This window comes from Sarcophilus harrisii, chromosome 1, assembly GCF_902635505.1.
Source record: "Sarcophilus harrisii chromosome 1, mSarHar1.11, whole genome shotgun sequence".
Lineage (NCBI taxonomy): Eukaryota > Metazoa > Chordata > Mammalia > Dasyuromorphia > Dasyuridae > Sarcophilus > Sarcophilus harrisii.
The window spans coordinates 371,077,521-371,099,532 of record NC_045426.1 but is presented as its reverse complement, the minus strand read 5'-3'; the positions used below and the strand labels follow the sequence as shown (position 1 = coordinate 371,099,532).

At 32.4% G+C, this 22,012-nt stretch overlaps 1 protein-coding gene across 1 annotated transcript in view; it reads right to left on the bottom strand.

Annotated features, from left to right (window-relative positions):
• The window catches only part of RIT2 (Ras like without CAAX 2), a 518,545-nt gene that overhangs the window by 292,774 nt on the left and 203,759 nt on the right, over nucleotides 1-22,012 (bottom strand). Inside the window, exon 3 of the mRNA XM_003759559.2 lies at nucleotides 15,110-15,183. Within this exon, the coding sequence (XP_003759607.2) occupies nucleotides 15,110-15,183 (74 nt within the window). The remainder of the gene's footprint in view (nucleotides 1-15,109; nucleotides 15,184-22,012) is intronic.

Below are 22,012 nucleotides of genomic sequence, written 5' to 3'. Positions count from 1 at the left end.
TAAGGGAGTGTATAAAAAGTAAATTTATTTAACTACCCATTGCTTCCCATTTTCCCTTCCCCCCCCTGCCATTTTTTCTTATCTCCTTTCCTCAACAAAATCTAGAATCCTATTTTATATTTCCCTGGCTTATTTTCTTCTTTCTAATCATCTGGCTCAAAGCTGTGCCTTTTGTTTGGGTGAATTGATAGTGTTATATCAATAGTCTTTTGCATCCAAGTCTGGTTTTCCAATGCATTAGTCACAGTTCTTTCATCTAATCAATAAATATATGTGCCTTGTCTCCACAGTTGGATTCAAAGTTTTATTGTTCTTTCCTCCACAGTATCTAATAAAATGCAAAAGGCAAATATATTTGTTATTAAATGAGCAGGTCCAATTAAATTTATGAGTCTCTCTCTTTCTCTCTCTCTCTCTCCATCTATGTATGTATACATGTGTGTATATCCACAAAGAAATAGATAGACATAGATATAAATACATAAACTGTCTTATAACTGTTATTCAAAACTGAGAGCCACTTCAAATTTTATTTAATGGATTTTCAATGAACTATGTTAGTACTAAAGCTATCAGCACTTAAAACAATGGAAAAAATAAAAACAAAACAATCAAACTCAAAAAGTATCTGTATAATACCCTCTATGTGTTCAACTAAGATCCAGAAATAAAAAAAAAGATGAAAACAATATGTCTTCAGGAAGTTTATATTCTACTGGATAGGGTAAAAAACATATATAGGTGAGCAAGGACAAGATAACTGAAAGAGAGAATGAGGACTAAAGGATTGAAAAAGCTTTATTTGTGAGATAATCAAGTGAGTTCAACTGACTATTGCATCATTCAAGGATTCATAGGGGCAGAATTAAAGTTGGCATGTATGATAGGCATGAGGGAATGCTGAAATACCTAAGAATTCAAATCAATTCAATGAAAATACATAATCCCAATATTGATATATGTTCTCCACCTCTTCAGACAGAGGTAATGAATGAAATATACAGAAAGAGACATATTTTTTTGTTACTGCTGTGCTGTTATTGTTTAATTGTTTCAATTCTGTCTGACTCTTCATGATCTCATTTTGAATTTTCTTGCCAAAGATACTGAAGTGGTTTGCTGTTTCTTTTTCCAGCTCAATTTATAGGTGGACAACTGATACAGGCTTAAGTGATTTGCCCAGGCTTAACATAGCTTTTAATGTTTAATGCCATATTTGAACTCAGGAAGATGAGACTTCCTGGTTTCAAATCTAGAACTCTATCCACTGTACAACCTAACTGCCCCCACCCCTTACATACATATATTTGGATCTGACTAACATGAGGATTGTTTTGCTTGATTATCCATATTTGTTATAAGGATTTTGTTTATCTCTTTTTTTTCTTTTTCTTCCTCCATTGGTTTGAAAGAAAGGTAGGAGAAAGGGGAGAAATTTTCTTAACTAAAAATTAAATGAACATGTGAAAAAGGAAGAAAATTAAATAGCAAGTTAGGGAAAGAAACAAATTCTGATTTGTCTAGAATAGACTGGTTGAAGGCAAAGGCAAATGATAAGAAATAAATATTGGAATGTAGATAGAAAATAGATTGTAAAATATCAAATGCTCATGAGTAGGCCAAGCTAATATAATAAAATGATAATTCTAGCTTTTATTGGGTAGCTGATTCTTAATTGCAATCCTAGCTCCTTTGCTCTCCATAATATTGTATCCCAAGGTATGTGTTTACCATAGAAGTTTCAAAATCTTGTGTTATCCTGATTGTGACTCTTTAATACTTTAACTGTTTCTTCCTAGATGCTTGCAATGTTTCCTTCTTGACCTGGAAGTTTTAGAAGTTGGCTATACTATTTTCATCTTAGGAACTCTTTCAGGAGATACTTGGAGGATTCTTTCCATTTTGACTTTACTTTTTGGTTTTAAAATATCAGAACAAGTTACCTTGATAATTTCTTGGAAGATGATAGCCAGGCTCTTTAATTTAATTTTTTTATCATGGCTTTCATGTAATGCAGTAATGTTTAAATTAACTCTCCCAGATCTATTTTCCAGGTCAATTGTTTTCTCACTGAAATATTTCACATTTTAAAAAAAAATTTGGTTTTGTTTGATTGTTTTTTTATTTCTCATAAAGTCATTAGCTTGCATTTGGCCAATTCTAATTTTGAAGGATTTATTTTCCTTGGCAAGTTTTTGTATTTCCTTTCTCATTTGGTCATTTTTGTTTTTTAAAGCATTCTTCTCCTCATTGACTTTTTGTACTTCTTTTTGTATCACTGTTATTTCTCCTCACAGTTTTTCTTGTATTTTTATTACTTCTTTTTTCAAAATCCCCTTTGAGCTCTTCCTTGAGATCAATTATTATGTTTTTTGTAAGCTTTAGATATGGGAGCTTTGACTTTGTTATCTTTTAAGTGAATATTTTGATCTTCCTTGTTGCCATAGTAACTTCCTATGGTGACAATCTTTTTTTTTTCTTTTTTTGTTTATATTCTCCATCCATTACTTGATATTTAAGTATTTGTTAAAGTTGGGTTCCATTTCCAGGGTAAAGTGTGCACTGTCCCATGCTACAGGGGTTTTGTGCACTCTCTCTCTGAATCTATATCTGAATCACTTTCTTCCAAAGTGGTGTTATCAAAGCAGAAGTGTGCTTACTCTTCTCCTGATCTGTGCTTTGATCTGTGAGTGACCTCATGCACCCTTTTCTACCCTGGAACTGGGAGAAAGGTCCCCATTCCACTGTGGCAACAAGTTCTAGTGGACTAGTGTATACTCTCCACAGGACTGTGAACCAGGACTACATCCCAGATCTGAATATGGCTAAGCAATAGTCCTGCCTGAGTGCAAGAAATCTAATTTCTAATCTCTTTTGACTAGCTATTCAACCCCCTTACTCTCTGTGGACTGGGATCTTTAGAAGCCACTGCTGCTGCAGCTGCTGCAGCTGCTACTGATAATTCAGTAGCTACTAGTATGCTGGGTATCCTCTCTCACACTAGTTCCACAAACCTTTCCTACCATTTTTTTTTTCTGAGGAAAGTGGAATTAAGTGACTTGCCTAGAGGGTCACACAGTTAGGAAGTGTTAAGTTTTTGAACTTAGGTCCTCCTGACTTTAGGGCTGGTACACCATTCACTGCACCATCCAGTTGCTCCTCCTGCCAAATTTCTACGTCATCTTTGGTATTTATGGGATGAGTGGCATTGGAATCACCAGTACTGCTGTCAATTCAGAGGGCCTGAGGTCCATTTCTGGTCTCTTGTGCTCTGGGTTGTGTTGTCAAAGCCTGTGTTAGATTGCACTGCACTCCTGCCCTGGTGCAATAGACCTTTTCTGCTGATCTTCTAAACTATCTTCAGCTTCAATTTTTGTGTATTCTGATGCTCTAAAATTTCTTTAGTCATTATTTAAAGGTATTTGGAGAGATTTGGGAGAGCTCGGGAGAGTCCCTGCCTTTACTCTGCCATTTTGGCTCCATCACTCTGTGTTTTCTTAAAAAAGAAAAATAATCTCAAAAGTGGGGAATAGGATAGATAAGTAACACTTACCAATGTATTAGAAAATACTCATATTGCATTCAGTTTTCCATTTTGACAGTTTCCTTCCTTTTCAAAAGAGGCTATATACATGTAGCTTTTCACATTTGTTTCTTGTTGTCATTCTCAAACATTAAAATTTCATAGTATTTGGTTTCTGCTTTGTTGTTTTGCTTTTCATTTATAGCACTGTTGCCCTTATACATTTTCTTGTTCTGATTAGTTCATTCTATATAAATAATTTTTCCCATGCTTCCCTGAATTCTTCAAAATATAATAAGATGTCATCACATTCTTCTATGACAGCTCAACATTCTATCTATTTTGCTGCTTTATAACATAGTAATGGAATCTCAGTGTCAAAAGGTATTGACTTCTAAATTACTCTCTTCATATAAAGAAATAGGGCAAAGTAATAGATGAGGATTCTATTAACCTAGAAGTAGGAAGAGCTGTGTTCAAGGCCAACACATGAGAAGTTTGCCCCCTGATAATTCACTTAAACTTCTTTATGTTTGAAGAAAAACTCTAAAATTCTGTGTTACAGAAAATAGTTTACCTTGCAATAATAAGATAAGTTTTTTATACTGATCAAATAATGATAAAGTAAATTCAAACTTTCATTAAAAATATATATATATATATTATTGAATGCTTGTTTTTTAGCTCTTTTTCCTAAAACTCCAATATAAATTATTATTTTTTCTTATTTCCCTATTTATTATATGCAATATAAAACTATGGAGTGATTTTGATTTTAATCTCTTTTTATTATTGATGGTTGGATAATTCTTTTATATAGTTGTTAATAGTTTGTGATTTCTTGAGATATTTATTTGTTTACATACTTTGATCACATTGTCCTCTTTCTTCAATACTACATCCTTAATAGATTTGGTTATATAGTTACCATTACCAAAAGATGATATGTATATTACATGTATACATACATATACATATATATATGTATGTATACATGTATATACACACATACTTACCCTTATCTCTCTCTCTCTCTATATATATATATATTTTTGAGAACAGTTCATAATTTGAAAAGGAGTTGAAGGGACATCTATTCTAGAAAGTCAATTTATAGGTCAATAAAATAAAGACCAGAGTGATTAAATGGCCTGACAAAGCCATTAAATATAGTTTATTAATGAGATGACTTTGGTTTCTTGAATACTGAATTGGCTTGCCCTCAACAACACTTAATTCTGCACCTTGGCATGAGCTTCTTCTATTTCACATAAAACATTGATTCCAATGTTCAGTTTTGGCAATAGCCAGAAGATCAAGTCTTTTCATCCCTCACTACCAAGTAGTACTCATTGTCTACAAGAGATCATCTTCCAAAGCAAGCTATACATATTCCATTATAAATACACACACGCACGCACACACACACACACACACACACGTGCACGTGCCACATCCTGAAAACCAAAAGTCTGAAGATGGACCTTGAAATGAAACATCTGACAACTTTGCTGTCTGACTTCTACAATAGAAGCCTATCACCAGAGTGTCCCAGAAATAATTATGAGTAATAGAGCTTCAGCATGATACACTATGAAAAGACATACTGAAGGAATAGCCTTCAATTAATGACAGCCAGGAAACTGGGAAATGAATAATGAGGACCCTCAATGACATTTCATCTTTCAGTTTTTTCAATTAAAATTGAATTTTAATGGAATTTGATAATCTACATGATAATTTTGGGCCAAGTAAAAATAAAATCATTTTTAAAGCAAAAAAAAAAAAAAAAAAAAAGGAAAATACAATCATTTTGGCAGCAGCAAGCCTAGATTTTGCCACATTTCAACTGAAAATAACAATGATAATTAAATACTTAATGTATAACATATGTCATGAGTCAAATGCATTTTTAAAACCAATATTGATATTAAACACAGCATTTTGTAAGAGAAAATTAAATGGATAGATATACAAAGTGAAAGGTAGAAGGAAAGGAGTTGCATATTCCAGCATGTTTGATATCTAAGGATCCAAATCCTCTGAATGTGATTCTTTTTTCAAAGTTTTACAGAGTGAAATTAAATTTTGAATTTAGTCAGAGAGTTCAGAATAACTCTGTTTTCTTATTGCTAATCAACAGATCAACAGACATTTATTAAGTACCTAATGTACTAGCCACTGAAGATAAAGACAAAAATGAAATATTTACTGTCTTCAGTAAGTTTGCTTTATTATCATTTTATCCCACCTGTGATGGCATTTATCACATAGTATTTGCTTAAATAATGGTGTTAATGATACAGCTACACAAACATACATGCATAAACATGTATACACATGCATAAAGCACTTAATTTATCTGGCAATAATTGGCATCATTTCTCTAGTTGGGAAGTTGTTGTTTCATACACATTTCATAAAATATATAGTTCTCTGGAAATTTGCTTATTTTATTTCCCAATCCAGGGAAAACTAGAAGTAGTAAACCAGAAGGAGAGTAATTATAATGACAGCTTGGCAATAAGGAAGAAGCAGGATAGCTAAAAGGAAGACACAGATTTGGACACAATAAAAGACAATGAAAATAATAGCAATCATGAATAATGATGAAAAGCTTAAATTATTTTCAGGATCCTCAATTTAAAATACAAGGGTGTGCAATGATTTTTAAATGAAAAGATAGAGTGCTGGTCATAGAATCAGAAAGAGTTGAATCTAGTCCCATCTGAAACATGTTCTACCTAGATATCTGACTTTAGTAAGTCACTCAAACTCTCAGTACACCAGACAATTCTAACAAACTATAAATTTCAGGAAAGCTGCTCATCTGAAATGGTAAAGGAAGCTATGGTGTCAAAAATTCATTCCATCAAAACAAAATAAATATCCCTAAAAGTACTGTAAGCCACAAATCTCATTCATCTGGAAAACAAACAAACAAACAAAAAGTAGAAAGGCTTATGTGGTATGTAAATGCACATACATATGTATAGAGGACCAGAACTCTGAAAAGGTATTCTTGAATCTAGGTTAATACCTATTCAATGTGAGATAATGGTACTCTATGGTGATGTAACAGTTGAGTGCTCAGTGTAGTGTAGTGATGTAATCGTACTGAAGTATTTAAGGGCTGGAACAACTGGGAACCCTCTCTCAGCCACAGCTCTTGGCCACAGACACAAGAGAAGATGCTAAATTCCAGAATCCATTTTTGACCAGCCATGTCCCTCTTGCCTCCTTCATTCCCCCACTAAGACCAAAAATTCCAGCTGAAACCAAGGTTCTCCAGAGAGCTAGACTGAACTTTACACAAATGTATTAAAAAGTAAAAATAATTAATATCAATTTACATATATAATGCATACATATTAAACATTGTCTGGACAAATGTTAAAAATCATTTGGTCTTAACTTTTCATTATAAACATAAGAAAATTAGGGCCAAGAGAAGGGAAATAACTTTATGGAAGGTAATATTGTTATTTAAGCACACATATTCATGCACATATTCTGCAAATCCACATTTCATTGGTTGCTAAAACTGAAAAAATAAATCTATCACAAGATCATATTTTGATCCCAAATCTATAGCAGATTTATAATCGAAATGCCTTCAGACTAGAGTCTTTTTTTTTTATTTAGTATCAAGTATATCAACAAAAGCAAAATAAAAACATCATAATGTAGGACTTGCATTTATTTCTTCTCAATTACCTTCTTCCTACTTCGCCTGCTGTCTGCTACATAAAGAAAATCAAGTTAGTAACAAGATTTGCTCATTTTGCTTACTATTTCACAACAAAAGCAGTTTTAAATCTATGTGTGCAAAATCATTTTTTTTCACCCCAGGGGTGGGGATAGGACTGGAATGAGTGTGGGTTGATTGGGGACAAGAATAATTCAGGCTTGAGGAAGAGGACAAGTTTAATTGGATGCTTTGTAACAGCACTGCTACCAATGTGCAGTTTCTAATGGGAACCTAGGACAATGAATTACAGAAGCACAGAGACCTTCCCAGGATCACAGAACAAGTTAATAAGGTGATAAATATGCAATATCTCCAGGTATAAGCTACACTGGACACCAGCTCTGTTTAATAGGATTTACAACAAATTATATCCTGAATAAACACCTCCCTCCCCACCTCCACCCTCACTCCCACACCATAATCTAAGGTGTTTTATTTCAATTTGTGTTGGTTGGGAAGAGAAGTGTGTGTGCATGTGTGTGTGTGTGTGTGCGTGTGTACATGTGTGCATATGTGTGTACTTGGTGAAATGGAAAAAGAATATAACTCATTAAAAGATAGATTTGACAAAATAGGAAAAAAACTAGAAAAACAGAATTTGTGAAGCAGAAAAAGAAAATAACACCTTAAAAAAACAGAATTTGTGAAATAGAAAAAAATTGCATAGAAAAAACAACTCATTTAGAATTCAATTGGACAAATACAAAAAGAAGTTTAAAAAAGTAAATGAAGCAAATAATTCACTAAAAATTAGAACTGTACAAATGGACATGAATGACTTAAAAAGACAAAAGAATCAATCAAGCAAAACCAAAAAGAAAAAAAAAAGAAAAAGAAAAAAATAGAAAAAAGTGTAAAATACCTAATTGGGAAAACAACTGACTTGGAAAATAGGTTTAGGAGAGACAATCTATGGTTATTGGGTTCCCTGAAAACCATGATGAAAAATAAAACCTAGAGACTAGTTTTCAGGCTATCATAAAAAAGAACTGCCCAGATGTCACAGAATTAGAGGTAAAATAGTCATTGAAAGAATTCACTGAAAACCTCCTGAATGAGATCCTAAAAGTAAAACTCCAAGGAATACCATGGCTAAATTTCAGAAATATCAGACCAAGGAAAAAATATTACAAACAACCAGAAAAAAAGCAATTAAAATACTGAGGAGCCATAATAAGGATTGCCCAGGACCTAGTAGCTTCCACCTTAAAGGATGGAACAGCCAGGAATCTGATATTCTGAAAGGCAAAGGAACTTGGAATGCAGCCAAGAATAAATTATCCAGCTATAATGAGCATTTTCTTCCAGGGAAGAAGATGGACATTCAATGAAATAGGTGAATTACCTTTATTTCTGATGAAAAGATGATTACTAAACAAAAATTTTGACCAAATATAGACCTCAAGAAAGCATAAAAAGATAAAAATAACTCTTGAGAACTGTAATTTTGTTATGGGTATACATAGAGAGTGCATGTATAATTTGATTTTAGTGTTATCATATAAAAAAGAAACTAGATGTGGAAAGGAGATTGTACCAAAAAGAAAGGAAAGTGGAGGTAAAATGAGGGAAATTACATCTCAGGAAGAGGCAAAAAAAAAAAAAAAAACATATTATAATTGAGGGAAAGAAGGAGGGGGATGAACATTTGTGAATCTTACTTACATCATATTTGGCTGAAAGAGAAACTATTAGACATATTTGGTTTCACCAAGAAACTTCTGCAACCTTACACAAAAGTGGGCAAGGAAAGGAGAAAAGGGAAGGGGTAAGCTAAATAAAAGAGAAAATAGAACTTGTAGGGGAAAGGTATAAGAAAATGGGGAGAGATTATAAAGGGGAAGGACTGCTTGAGGAAAGTAGTACTCATAAGCAAAATATTGGGGAGAAGAGAAAGGGGAAAAGGAAAGAGAAAAGTATAATCTGGAGTTGATAACATGGCAGGAAATACACAATTTTTTTTTGTAGTTTTAACCATAACTGTGAATGCGGTGAACTCTCCCATGAAGTGTAAGAGAATAGCAGACTGGATTATGTCAGAATCTTACAATATGTTGTTTACAAGAAAAAAAAAAGTAAGCAGAGTTATACATACAGAGTAAATGTTGGAGCAGAATCTATTATACTTTAAGTGAAAAAAAAAAGCAGGAGAGCCATATTGATCTCAGATCAAGCAAAAAGCAAAAATTGATCTAATTAAAAGAGATAAGAAAGGAAACTATATCTTGCTATAGGTTACCAAAGATAATGAAGCAATATCAATACTAAACATATATGAAACAAGTAGAATAGCATGGAAATTCCTAGAGAAGTTAAAAGAAAGGCAAGAAGAAATAGACAGCAAAACTATACTAGTGAGGGATCTCAACCTTGTTGTCTCAGAACTAGATAAATCAAACCACAAAATAAATAAGAAAGAAGTTAAAGAGGTAAACAAAATGTTAGAAAAGTTAGCTATGATAGATTTTTGGAAAAAACTAAATAGAGACAGAAAGGACTTTACTTTTTTCTCAGCAGTTCATGAAATTTATACAAAAACTGATCATATGTTAGGGCATAAAAACCTCAAAACCTAATACAGAAAAGCAGTAATAGTAAATGCATTTTTTTCAGATAATGATGCAATAAAAATCACATGCAATATAAGATCAGGAGAAAATAGATTAAAAAGTAATTGGAAACTAAATAATCTCTTCCTAAAGAATGAATTGGTGAACAGCATATCATAGACACAATTAATAATTTCATCCAAGAAAATTACAATAATGAGACAAAATATCAAATTTTGCAATGCAGCCAAAATGGTAATAAAAAGGAAATTTTATATCTCTAGATGTTTACTTGCATGAAATAGAGAATTGGCAGATCAATAAATTGAGCTTGCTACCAAAAAAGCTAGATAAAGAACAAATTAAATCCCCTCCCCAATCAAATACAAAATTGAAATTCTAAAAATAAAAGCAGGGATTAATGAAATTGAAAGTAAAAAACCAAACTATTGAATTAATAAATAAATCTAAGAGTTGGTTTTATGAAAAAAGGAACAAAATGGATAAATCTTTAGTTAATTTGATTAGAAAAAGGAAAGAGAACAATCAAATTTTTAGCCTCAAAAATGAAAATTGAGACCTTTCCACCAATGAAGAGAAAATTAGAGCAATAATTGGGAGTTACTTTGCCCAACTTTATGCCAATATATTTGATAACCTAAATGAAATGGATGAATACCTACAAACATATAGATTGCCCAGAATAACAGAAGAGGAAATAATTACTTAAATAGTTCCATTTTAGAAAAAGAAATAAAACAAGCTATTAATCAACTCCCTAAGAAAAAAATCCCCATGATCAGTTGAATTTACATGTGAATTCTTATCTAAAACATTTAAAGAACTAACTCTAATTCTATATAAACTATTTGAAAAAACAGGAAATGTAGGACTCTTTAAATTCCTTTTATGATACAGACATGGTACTGATAACTAAACCAGGTAAGATGAAAACAGAGAAAGAAAATTATAGATCAATCTCCCTAATGAATATTGATGCAAAGAGATTACAGAAAATCATTGCCAGGATAATACATTATGGCCAAGTAAGATTTATACCAGGAATGCAGGGCTGATTCAATATTAGGAAAACTATTAGCAAAATTGACTATATCAATAACCAAATTAATAAAAAACCATATGATTATCTCAATAAATATGTAAATAATACTCGATAAAATCCAACACCCATTCCTATTAAAACATTAGAATATGGGAATAAATGGACTTTTTCTTAAAATAGTAGCATTTATTTAAAACCATCAGTAAGCATCATATGTAATGGGGATAAACTGCAACCATTCCCACTAAGATCAGGAGTGAAACAAGATTGCCCACTATCATCATTACTATTCAGTATTGTATTAGAAATGCTCACTTTGGAAATAAGAGTTGAAAAAGAGATAAAAGGAATTAGAGTAAGTAATGAAGAAACCAAATTATCAATCTTTGCAGATGATATGATGGTATACTTAGAGAACCATAGAGAATCAATGAAAAAGCTGTTAGAAACAATCCACAACTTTAGCAAAGTTTCAGGATACAAAATAAATCCATGTAAATCATCAGCATTTATATATATCACTAACAAAATCAAATAGCAAGAGATACAAAGAGAAATTCCATTATAACTGTTAATAATATAAAATATTTGGGAATCTATCTGCCAAGGAAAAGTCAGTTCCAACACTTTCCATATGAATAAAATCAGATCTAAACAATTGGAAAAATATCAAGTACTCTTGGATAGGCTAAGCAAATATAATGAAGATGACAATGCTATCTAAATTATTCTATTCATTTAGTGCTATACCAATCAAAATACCAAGAAACTATTTAACTGACCTAGAAAAAAATAACAACAAAATTCATCTGGAAGAACAAAAGATCAAGAATTTCAAGGGAATTAATGAAAAAAAAAATCAAATGAAGGTGATGTAGCTATACCAGATTTAAAACTATATTATAAAGCAGTGGTCATCAGAACCATTTAGTACTGTCTAAGAAATAGGGGAGTGGATTAGTGGAATAGGTTAGGTTCACAGTACAAAATAGTCAGTGACTATAGCAATCTAGTGTTTGAAAAACCCAAAGACCCCAGCTTTTGGGATTTACTCACTATTTGACTAAAACTGCTGGGAAAATTGGAAACTAGTGTGGCAGAAAGTGGGGATTGACTCATACCTAATACCTTATACCAGGATAAAGTTGAAATAGGTTCATGATCTAGACATAAAGAATGATATTATAAACAAACTAGAAGAACATAGGAAAGTTTACCTCTCAGATTTGTGGAGGATGAAGTTGAATTCAAGCCATTTCCCAATTGATAAATGGCAAAGGATATGAACAGATAATTTTCAGATAAAAAAACTGCAAGTATTTGTAGTTATATGAAAAGGTTCTCCAAATCACTATTGATCAGAGAAATGCAAATTAAAACAACTCTGAGATACCACTACACTTCTCTCAGATTGGCTAAGATGACAGGAAATGATAATGATAAATGTTGAAGGGGATGTGGGAAAACTGGGACACTGATACGTTGTTGGTGGAAGTGGGAATGGATTCAACTATTCTGAAGAGCAGTTTGGAACTCAAACTGCTCAAAAAGTTATCAAACTATGCATGCCCTTTGACCCAGTAGTGCTTCTACTGGGCTTATATCACAAAGAGATCTTAAAGTAGGGTGCAAAATGTGTAAAAATGCTTGTGAAAGCCCTTTTTGTGGTGGCCATAAATTGGAAAGTGAATGGATATCCATCAATTGGAGAAAGGCTAAATAAATTATGGTATATGGATGCTTTGAAATATTACTATTCTGTAAGAAACTATTACCAGGATAATTTCAGAGAGACCTGGAGAGACTTACATGAAGTGATGCTAAGTGAGCAGAACCAGGAGATCATTATACATGACAACAGCAAGATTATAAGGTAATCAATTCTGATGGACCTGGCTCTCCTCAACAATGAGATGATTTAAACCAATTCCAATTTTAACATTAACATAGTATTCTCACTCTTTCAGAATCCTAGTGTCAACTCTTTCTGTTGTTGTTTGCTTGCATATTGCTTTCTTTCCCAGTTTTTTTTCTTCTTGATCTGATTTTTCTTATGCAGCAAGATAACTGTATAAATATGTACACATATATTGGATATAACATATTTTACCATATTTAACATGCATTGGACTACCTGCCATCTAGGGAAGGGGGTTGGGGGAAGGAGGAAATAATTTGGAACAGAAGGCTTTGCAAGGGTCAATGTTGAAAAATCACCCATGTTTATGTTTTGTAAATAAAAAGCTTTAATTAAAAATTATTTCCATTGGAAGGTAGTCATCTTAAATCCTTCCAAGGTCACAACATTTTTTCTTGGATATTAATAGGATTTCAGAGTGACTAAATAGCTTTTGGCTCAGAGGACAAGAGAAATGGAATGATTAAAGTCCCCAAACACCCCCTCTTATACTAGTCATAAGGCCTAAGTTCCTACCAACTCTTGCTTAATTTTTACTTTTTTTCTTTTCAATTCATTGATTGTTCTCAAAAAATACACACAATAAGCACAATTAAGCTGTCAGTTTGTAGAGCTATTATGGTTGAGCTCTACTTACAATATCTCCAAACAAATCTGGAAAAGACACCTGACCTGGCACTGATTGACAAATCTAAGAGAAAAAAAAATGTAGATTTGAGTTTTGTTTGTTTGTTTTTTTCCCATCTTAGATCTAGATAAAGAGCTAGAGGGAAGGGGTCTATGCAAGAAAGAATAGAAGGAGAATTCTAGAGCAGAAATTGAAAGAGGTAAATGGTTGTGCATGAAGGTAACCAATAGTCCTAAACTCATACAAGGAGGGCTGATTTTCTACATTGTATAAGAATCACTGTTAATTGTCAGATATCACTCATTGTCTCATTCTAGATTAGATTCAGGAAAAATGATGGAAAGCTGGACCTAAACATATAAATTCAAGGTGAGGACTGTTTTAGGGTCTTACCTTATTTAGAAAGCATAGAACAAATTCAGAAGTATGCAGCAAATATGGAATTCAAATTTCAGGAGTGAAACAGGTTCTCTGTTCTAGTCACTAGGACTATCTACAGCTGAAGAGGAATCACTTCACGTCAAAAAGAAGCCTATTGTTCTAATACTCTAAAACAAGAGCTTTCTACATGACTGATTAGGGTTGGTTGTAGCAGCTGGCTAATGGAATTCTGGCCAGAAGAAGCCCCAGGAATGTTGCTCAGACCATAACCAAATTAAGAATTATCTTTAAAGTAGTTGGGGTGAGGGAAGAGGAGTGAGAACTATGAAAGGTAAGTGTCAGGTGTCTCGGAGGAAAAACCAACTGAACTGAAAAACAGATTGAAGAGACATTATTTAAGTATGTTTGGACGTAAAAAAAATTATGTAAATTAAATAAATAAATAAATGAGTGAGCAAAAACAAACAAATAAATAAATATGTAAATAAACATTACAAAATTCCAGGTATCATAGTTTTAGAAATCTTAAAAAGAAAAACTGTCCAGGTCTTTTAGAACCATAGAGCTGTTGTTGTGGCTACTTGTCCTTCATTTTCAAAGAGGATCATGACATTAGGAAGGCAATTCCCATGCAAGTATATTGCATTTAAGTTAGAGAGAGCTATGCTTAGTCACCAGCCTCACTTTTTCCTCTGAAACCATCTGAGTCCAGTGATAAGATATAGATCAGAATGACTGGAGATAGTCATTCTTTTTTGGCCTTTTTAAGTTAAAGTCTTTATTTAGTAGGTTTCAATTTGACTGAGGCAATGTGCAATCAGTGGTGAAGGATAGACATACATCTAGATAGATAGGTAGATGGATAGAAAGATAGATAGATAGACAGTTCTTTGCCTTACTGTCTGTCTATCTCTTGCCCTCTCTTTTTCTATTTATCTATATATATGAGAGGAGAGACCTTTAGATTTTCTGGCCAAAACATAAACAGCTGTTATTTAAATTTAAGCAAAACAGAACCCAGACACTGACCAAGTGGACTTATTATTGGTAAAGTGAAATGAAAAGAATATGCAAAAAAATCCTAAATAAATCTTTCAGGAATATCATGATCAAAATCCATAACCTGTAGGTCAAAGAAAAAAAAATTACAAGAATCTAATAAGAAATAATTTAATGAGTCTTTCTATGATCAATTAAGCCCATTTCCTCCTCTCTAAATTGTTTATTTGAAATTGAAAACTTTGTACTTGTCCTTGGGGGACGGGGGGATATGAGTAGTCTGGTAATATTACTTACCTGTCCAGCAGTATCCAAAATGTCCAAATATGCGGGCTCATCATCAATTCTAACCTGGGTCTTATAAGCGTCTTCTGAAAGACACAATGTGACATCAACATATAAAAATAATCAGTAAAAATATATTTTTATCTCCCATTTTCAGAGCATTTTCATATTATGTTGTACTTCTAAAGTAAAGAATTCTTAAAATAACTGTCCATATCATCTAATGTTAATCATACTCTTGCTCCAAAATCCCAATTGATCCTGTTGAATAAATCATTGTGATATTTACAGCTGAACAGCTGGTCATTAGACAAGTTTATTTATGCACAATTTTTTGAAATGCAAATGGGAAATGGACAATTAATATTTGTGCAGTCTTCTCTCTCTTGTTTATGTCGCTTCATTTATTTCACACATTTGGCTTAAATGGGGCATAAGAAATGGACAATATTTAGACTGGACATAGAATTAAGGTGAATCACATGATTTTTAATTAAACAACAACACACAGCAGATAATGTGCTCTGGTTGATTAATGAAACATCTGACTTGTGAAGTGAGGCATGAGGGGAAGGCAAGTGTTCCCAGACCCTGTGAGATAGAGACCCTTAATCAGCACAATCATAGAACCAGAGGAAACTTCTTCATGTTGGAACAGGTATAGAAAGAAACACTGGGATTAGTACTAAAAATAAGTCTTATTCTCATTATTTTGTGGAAGGAGAATAAATGCTGCCTTCATCTAAACTCTTTTCTCTCTTAAAGTAAAACCTGATTAGCTTGAAGTATACAACAGAGATAGTATTGAGCAGAGAATTTAAATGATTTGAGATATCAGATTTCTATCATCTATTCTTTTATGCATCCCTCCAATTAAATCAATTTTCAAAAAAACAAAAACTGGTCTAAAATTTTCTTACAACATAGAAGTTCGCCATATTGCTTCTCTTAAATTGAGTTTCAAAAGTGCAAATATTAAATAAAGCATAGTGATAGCACAAAATAGCCTAGAGAAAGATAAGGCCTTTAAAAAGTAATTATACTCAAAATTTTCCCTCAAATTTTCTCAAATGATTTATTACTATTGTTATTATTTTAATATGGGGTTTTAAAACTCGCCACAGTGCAACTTTGAAGTTCACAGCTAAAATATAGTTTCTCCCCTTTCAGTTTATCCTGAACCAAACACAGTGATCAGATATAAGTATGCCAATTCATGCTACTCAGAAATGTTCTCTACTGACAACAGAATAAAATTTGTATTTCTTAAACTTAGATTTAAGAGTCTTCATGATCTGATTTTAGTTTGCCATTTCTCATGTAGCTCCTTTTTATAATGCATTAATATAGCCATTATGTACTATTTCCCATTTCCAGATTCCATCTATCTCTGTCTATAAGTAAAGCTTCTAAAACTTGGGTCCATGGCAACCATGAAAAGATTTCAGGGGAACTGTAAACTTGGATGGGGAAAAATCACATTTGTTTCACTAACCTTTAACTAGTCTTTTGCATTTTAGTCAGTTATGATTTTTGTATTATTAAATTTCCAGATATGTTGAACACAGAGGAAAGGTTAAGAAACCCTGACCTATAGGATTAACATTAAAACTTAGAAGAATTACATTAACAGACATTAACATTGAACTTTAACTTCTGTAAAATACAGTCTATATCCTAGTTTCACAGCAAGTGTGGTGGATGGCAAAAAGATATTTTATGTGTTTTACATATCAAGGAATTAAAACTCAGAGAATCTAAAATCTTTTTGATCATATGATTACAAAATTTTAATGGCAGAATTTAAACCAGACTTCTAATATTCTTTCATTTCAATGCTCTCCTTCTTATCCCTTAAGATCCAACATGGGTACTGTTTGCTCTCAAATATTTTCCCTAATAGGCTGAGTTGTTCTTATGTCAGATATTTGAATAACAGGCTATTTCATGAAGAATTCACATAAAGCAAATGCTCACATTGTAATCAAAAGAAGCAATAAAGAAGGTCTCTGAAAAATTTTGGAATTGATTGCATGACCTGAGAGACACTAACACCGGACTGCCCAGCACAGTATGCCCTCATCAGAGAAGGTACTGTGTTTTATGAGTAAAGCATAATTGAAGTAGCTCGAAAAATAATGTGAGATGAGAAGATTTAGAAAATCCATCCCAAATGTTCACATGGACTATTTGTACCTGACTTTTGGTAGCATACTCTGAGCTACCATTAATCTGATCAGTCACAATTGGACATGCTGTAACCTAACTCTAAAACAGTAATTTTATTTTGGTCCTCTTCAAAAAAGAAAGATAAAAACTAAGCAACTAATATAGGGATTGAAATATTGATATGACATTCTTCACAATTATATTCTTGTTGAAAAAGGAACTATTGTTATGTTTATGCATTCTATAAGAAAGGTGATACATACTGGTTAAGTGTTCCTATGAAAATTACTTAACATTTTTTCTGCCCCAAAGGAACTTTTTAATTCAACATGATGAAATGTAGGTATATTTGTATAAATACATATACACAGGCATAATATGTATTGTATACATTATGTATATGCCACCTATAAATTTAAACATGTATGTATGACGATATTTACTAAAATGTACATTTCTAGCTATATACAAAATCAACACATTTTTTAAATTGGTATCTTTAAGATCCTATACTCTTTTAATTATAATCTGTTGCTTTCCAAATATACTTTTCTTTAAATGTCAATAATACAAATATACTCATTTTCTCTAATATGTAGTATACTTACTGATGGCATTTCTGTGATATGGAGAAACTGTATGATGAGAGATTAAATTTTGTGGACTAGAATGGATTTACTATAAAGAGATATAGAAGGCAGCAGTGGGAAGATAGAGAATGAGAAAGAGAGGGAGACAGAGACAGAGACAGAGACAGAATACCCACAGAAGATACCAAGGAGAAAGTATATGGGGTAGTGATAATTAGTGACTTTCCATTTGGGAAAAGAAGCATCAGGCACTGAAGTAGGCTTCTTCCCTGATTCTTATTGTCTGAAATGGCAGACCTTTTCCTAAGCATTAAGTTTTTTAAAATTCTTAATTTAATTAGGTTATCTATCAATTGGAGAATTACTGAATAAATTGTGGTATATGAATGTTATGTAATATTATTTTTCTTTAAGAAACAATCAACAAGATGATTTCAGAGAAGCCTGGAGAGACTTACATAAAGTGATGTTAAGGGAAATAAGCAAAACCAGGAGATCATTATAAAAGACAACAAGAAGATTATAGGATGATCAATTCTGATGGACGTGGTTCTCTTCAACAATGAGATGATTCAATATAGTTCCAATTGTTCAGTGATGAAAAGAGCCATCTACACATAGAAAGAGGCTGTGGGTACTGAGTATGGTTTACAATATAGCATTCTCACTCTTTTTGTTGTTGTTTGCTTGCATTTTATTTTGCTTCTCTTTTTTTCTTGTGTGGCACAATAATTGTATAAATATGTATGCATACATTGGATTTAGCATATATTTCTACCATGTTTAACATATATTGGACTACTTGCTATCTAAGGGAGGGCATGGAGAAAAGGGAAAAATTGGAACACAGAGTTTTGCAAGGGCTAATGTTGAAGAATTGTCCACACATATGTTTTAAAAATAAAAAGCTTTAATAAAAAAACAAATTAAAAAAAGAAAAAATAATTAGGGTATCAATGATTATTAGAGATAAATTTAAGCATTTCAAAATTATTTTGGTAAGTATGCTTCATTATTTGTAAATGAGGAATTGCAAAAAAAAAAAAAAAAAGAAAGAAAAATCAAAAACAGTGGTGATGATATATAAGAAAAAGAGAATCCCTGATAAATCTAGGTATTGATGAGAGTAATATGAAAAATAATCTTGATTATTCAATGTAATAAAACTCCCAAAGCATGTTAGGATATAGGTCTTTTGCCCTTAAGTAAATGTAATTTAATTGATATTTTGTCTGGTAGGAAGATAAGTTTGAGCGATCATTTGTAGGTATATAGACTGATAAGCGAGAAGGGGTGAGGTGTATCGGGATTTGTCGATTATAGAACAGGCTCCTATAGGAGGGTCTAGGGCACCGCCAAGTCCTTTGAGTTTTAAGCAGTGACTATTCATTGCATTCTCATTCTCTAGTCAGGCATAGGTAAAACTTTCACTTAGAGAGAAGTCAAAGACTACAATTGGAGAATTGGTTTGAATGGTATAAGGATAAAAAATGACAAGTATCTGAAGCCTGCAATGCCCATATTTCAAGGGTGTTAGCCAAAAGGAGGAGTTAATACAACTATCCTTCATCTTCACCTTAACTCCCTAAGGATCATAAACGGGGCAAGCATTTTTTTCTCTACATTACATTCTTTTAAACTGTTTTAGCTTAAGTCATTATGTTTATTTTTATAGGTTTCTTTTCTTGCATATCATAGTCATATGATTATTAGCTGTCATTTTTGCTCCCATTAATTAGAAGAATTAGCCTCTTTTCCTTCTGGAACTTTTTAGTTTATCACTCCTATTTTTTCTATTAAAAAAAAAAGTAACCAGGACAGCTAGGTGGCAAAGTGGATAGAGCACCAGCTCTGAAATCAGGAGGACTTCAGCTTAACTCTGGTCTCAGTCACTTAACACTTCCTAGCTGTGTGACCTTGGGCAAGTCACTTAACCTCGATTGCCTTAGCAAAAAAAAAAAAATTAAAAAATAAGTAAGGAAGAAAGGAAGGAAGGAAGGAAGGAAGGAAGGAAGGAAGGAAGGAAGGAAGGAAGAAAGGAAGGAAGGAAGGAAGGAAGGAAGGAAGGAAGGAAGAAAGAAAGAAAGAAAGGAAGGAAGGAAGGAAGGAAGGAAGCAAGGAAAGAAGGAAGGAAGGAAGGAAAAAAAGAAGAAAGAAGGAAACTGAGATTCTTAAAACAAGGTGTGAAGAAAATGTAAGTATATTTTGAATGTAGTCCTAAAAGTTTCTCTCACTGAGATAAATGTACGTCTTAGGGCTCATATTTTATGACATACATCCCTAAAAGTAGAGATGCCTTTTCTTCTTAAATCTAGTTTTTTTGGACTTTTTATTGAGATCTGAGTTGAATCTATCTTAACAGTACTGTATTTCTATTTGTAAAAATCAATTTCCAACTATTCTAAATTTATACTTAAGATAATGCTCCTTTTATATTTGACTATATTGTTTTCTGAAATGGACAGAGTAAGCATTTTTATGAAGAAACCACACCCAAACAAAAAACCACAAATCACATTGATTTCCTCCTTGAAAAGAACAATACAAAATGAAAATATCCAAAACAGTTTCTCCCAAATTGATCAAATAAACTTGATAATAAATACTTCTCATACAAATATGTTTGAAAAGAAATACAGACAATTTGGAAGATTTGAAATGAAAATGTCCTGGATAAATACACTGAGGGACACATTTGAGGACCAATGATTTTCATAGAAAAAGATGGATGTAGAATATTGTGTCCCATTAGTTTAATACATAGATCCAAACACAGATGTGTGTGATTACATATATTATATGTACATGTCTATATAATTATTTTGGAATTATAGCTGATAAATTATATCAAATAATTAATTGGAAAGTATGCAAAGACTAATAAGGAAGGTTACACCTATATATGAAATACTGATAGAATATTATGTTTAATACCTTAAATAAGTCACAAATATAGATAGAATCAGATTTTAAGCATTAGAAATAAAGGGATAAGGAGATAACCAGATGAAAAAAGAAGCAACAGAGGAAGTTGGTGACACAAGGATTTGGGACAAGTTGTAAAATTTGCTGTTTATTTAAGACAGAATACAGAAACTAATAAGAGATGGTTAAAGCTGATAGGTTCTATAGCTATTTATTTAGGAACACAGCTGATTGAAAGAAAGAAACTGATTTGCTGGGCCCTAATTTGTTGAAGAAAATCAGAATTTTCTAGGTAGTACTAGAGATAAGGGAAACATTTTAGGAAGTTGTCTATGTTGCCTTTACAAATATCTCTCCCCCTGGTTTGAGAAGAAGAGAGGGGAATAACAGTCTTTGCATATACTTTGAAATGAGAAGAAATATAATTTAAACTATATCTGATTGAATAAAACAAATTTCTCTGCTACTTCAAGTCTGACTGGGGAAAGGCTATATAGCCCAGTTGTTATCTAGTTTTTTATTTATATTTTTATTAAAGCTTTTTATTTACAAAGCATAAGCATGGACAATTTTTCCAATATTGACCCTTGCATGAGCTTTTCTTCCAAATTTTCCCCTCCTTACTCCCACCCCATCCCCTAGCTAGCAGGTAGTCCAATATATGTTAAATATGTTGAAATACATGTCATATCCAATTTATTTTGCATATTTATACAGTTATCTTGTTGCACAAGAAAAATCAGATCAAGAAGGAAGAAAAAGAAAAACTGAAAAAGAAACAAAATGCAAGCAACTAACAACAGAGAAAGTGAGAATGCTATGTTGTGTTCCACACTCTGTTCTCAAGGTTCTCTCTCTGGGTGTAGATGGATCTCTTCATCAATGCACAAGCAAAAATGGTTTGAATCATCTCGATGTTGAAGAGAGCCACGTCCATCAGAATTGATCGCTATAAAGTCTTCTTGTTATATAATTTATCATTTGGAGAATGACTTATATTTTTATAAATATGACACTGCTCTTTATATATTTTAGGAAATTATTAAATTTAAACATACTGTTTTTTTGAGTTTCCAACTTACTACTGTACAGTATCTGTGGATGTCTGGATAGCACATTCTTTCCTGTATTTAGAATTTTGGGCCAAATGACTAAGTATTCTTTTTATCTCTCTGTCTTTCTCTCTGTGTCTCCTTCCCTGTCTGATTCTGTCTGTGTCTGTCGGTCTCTA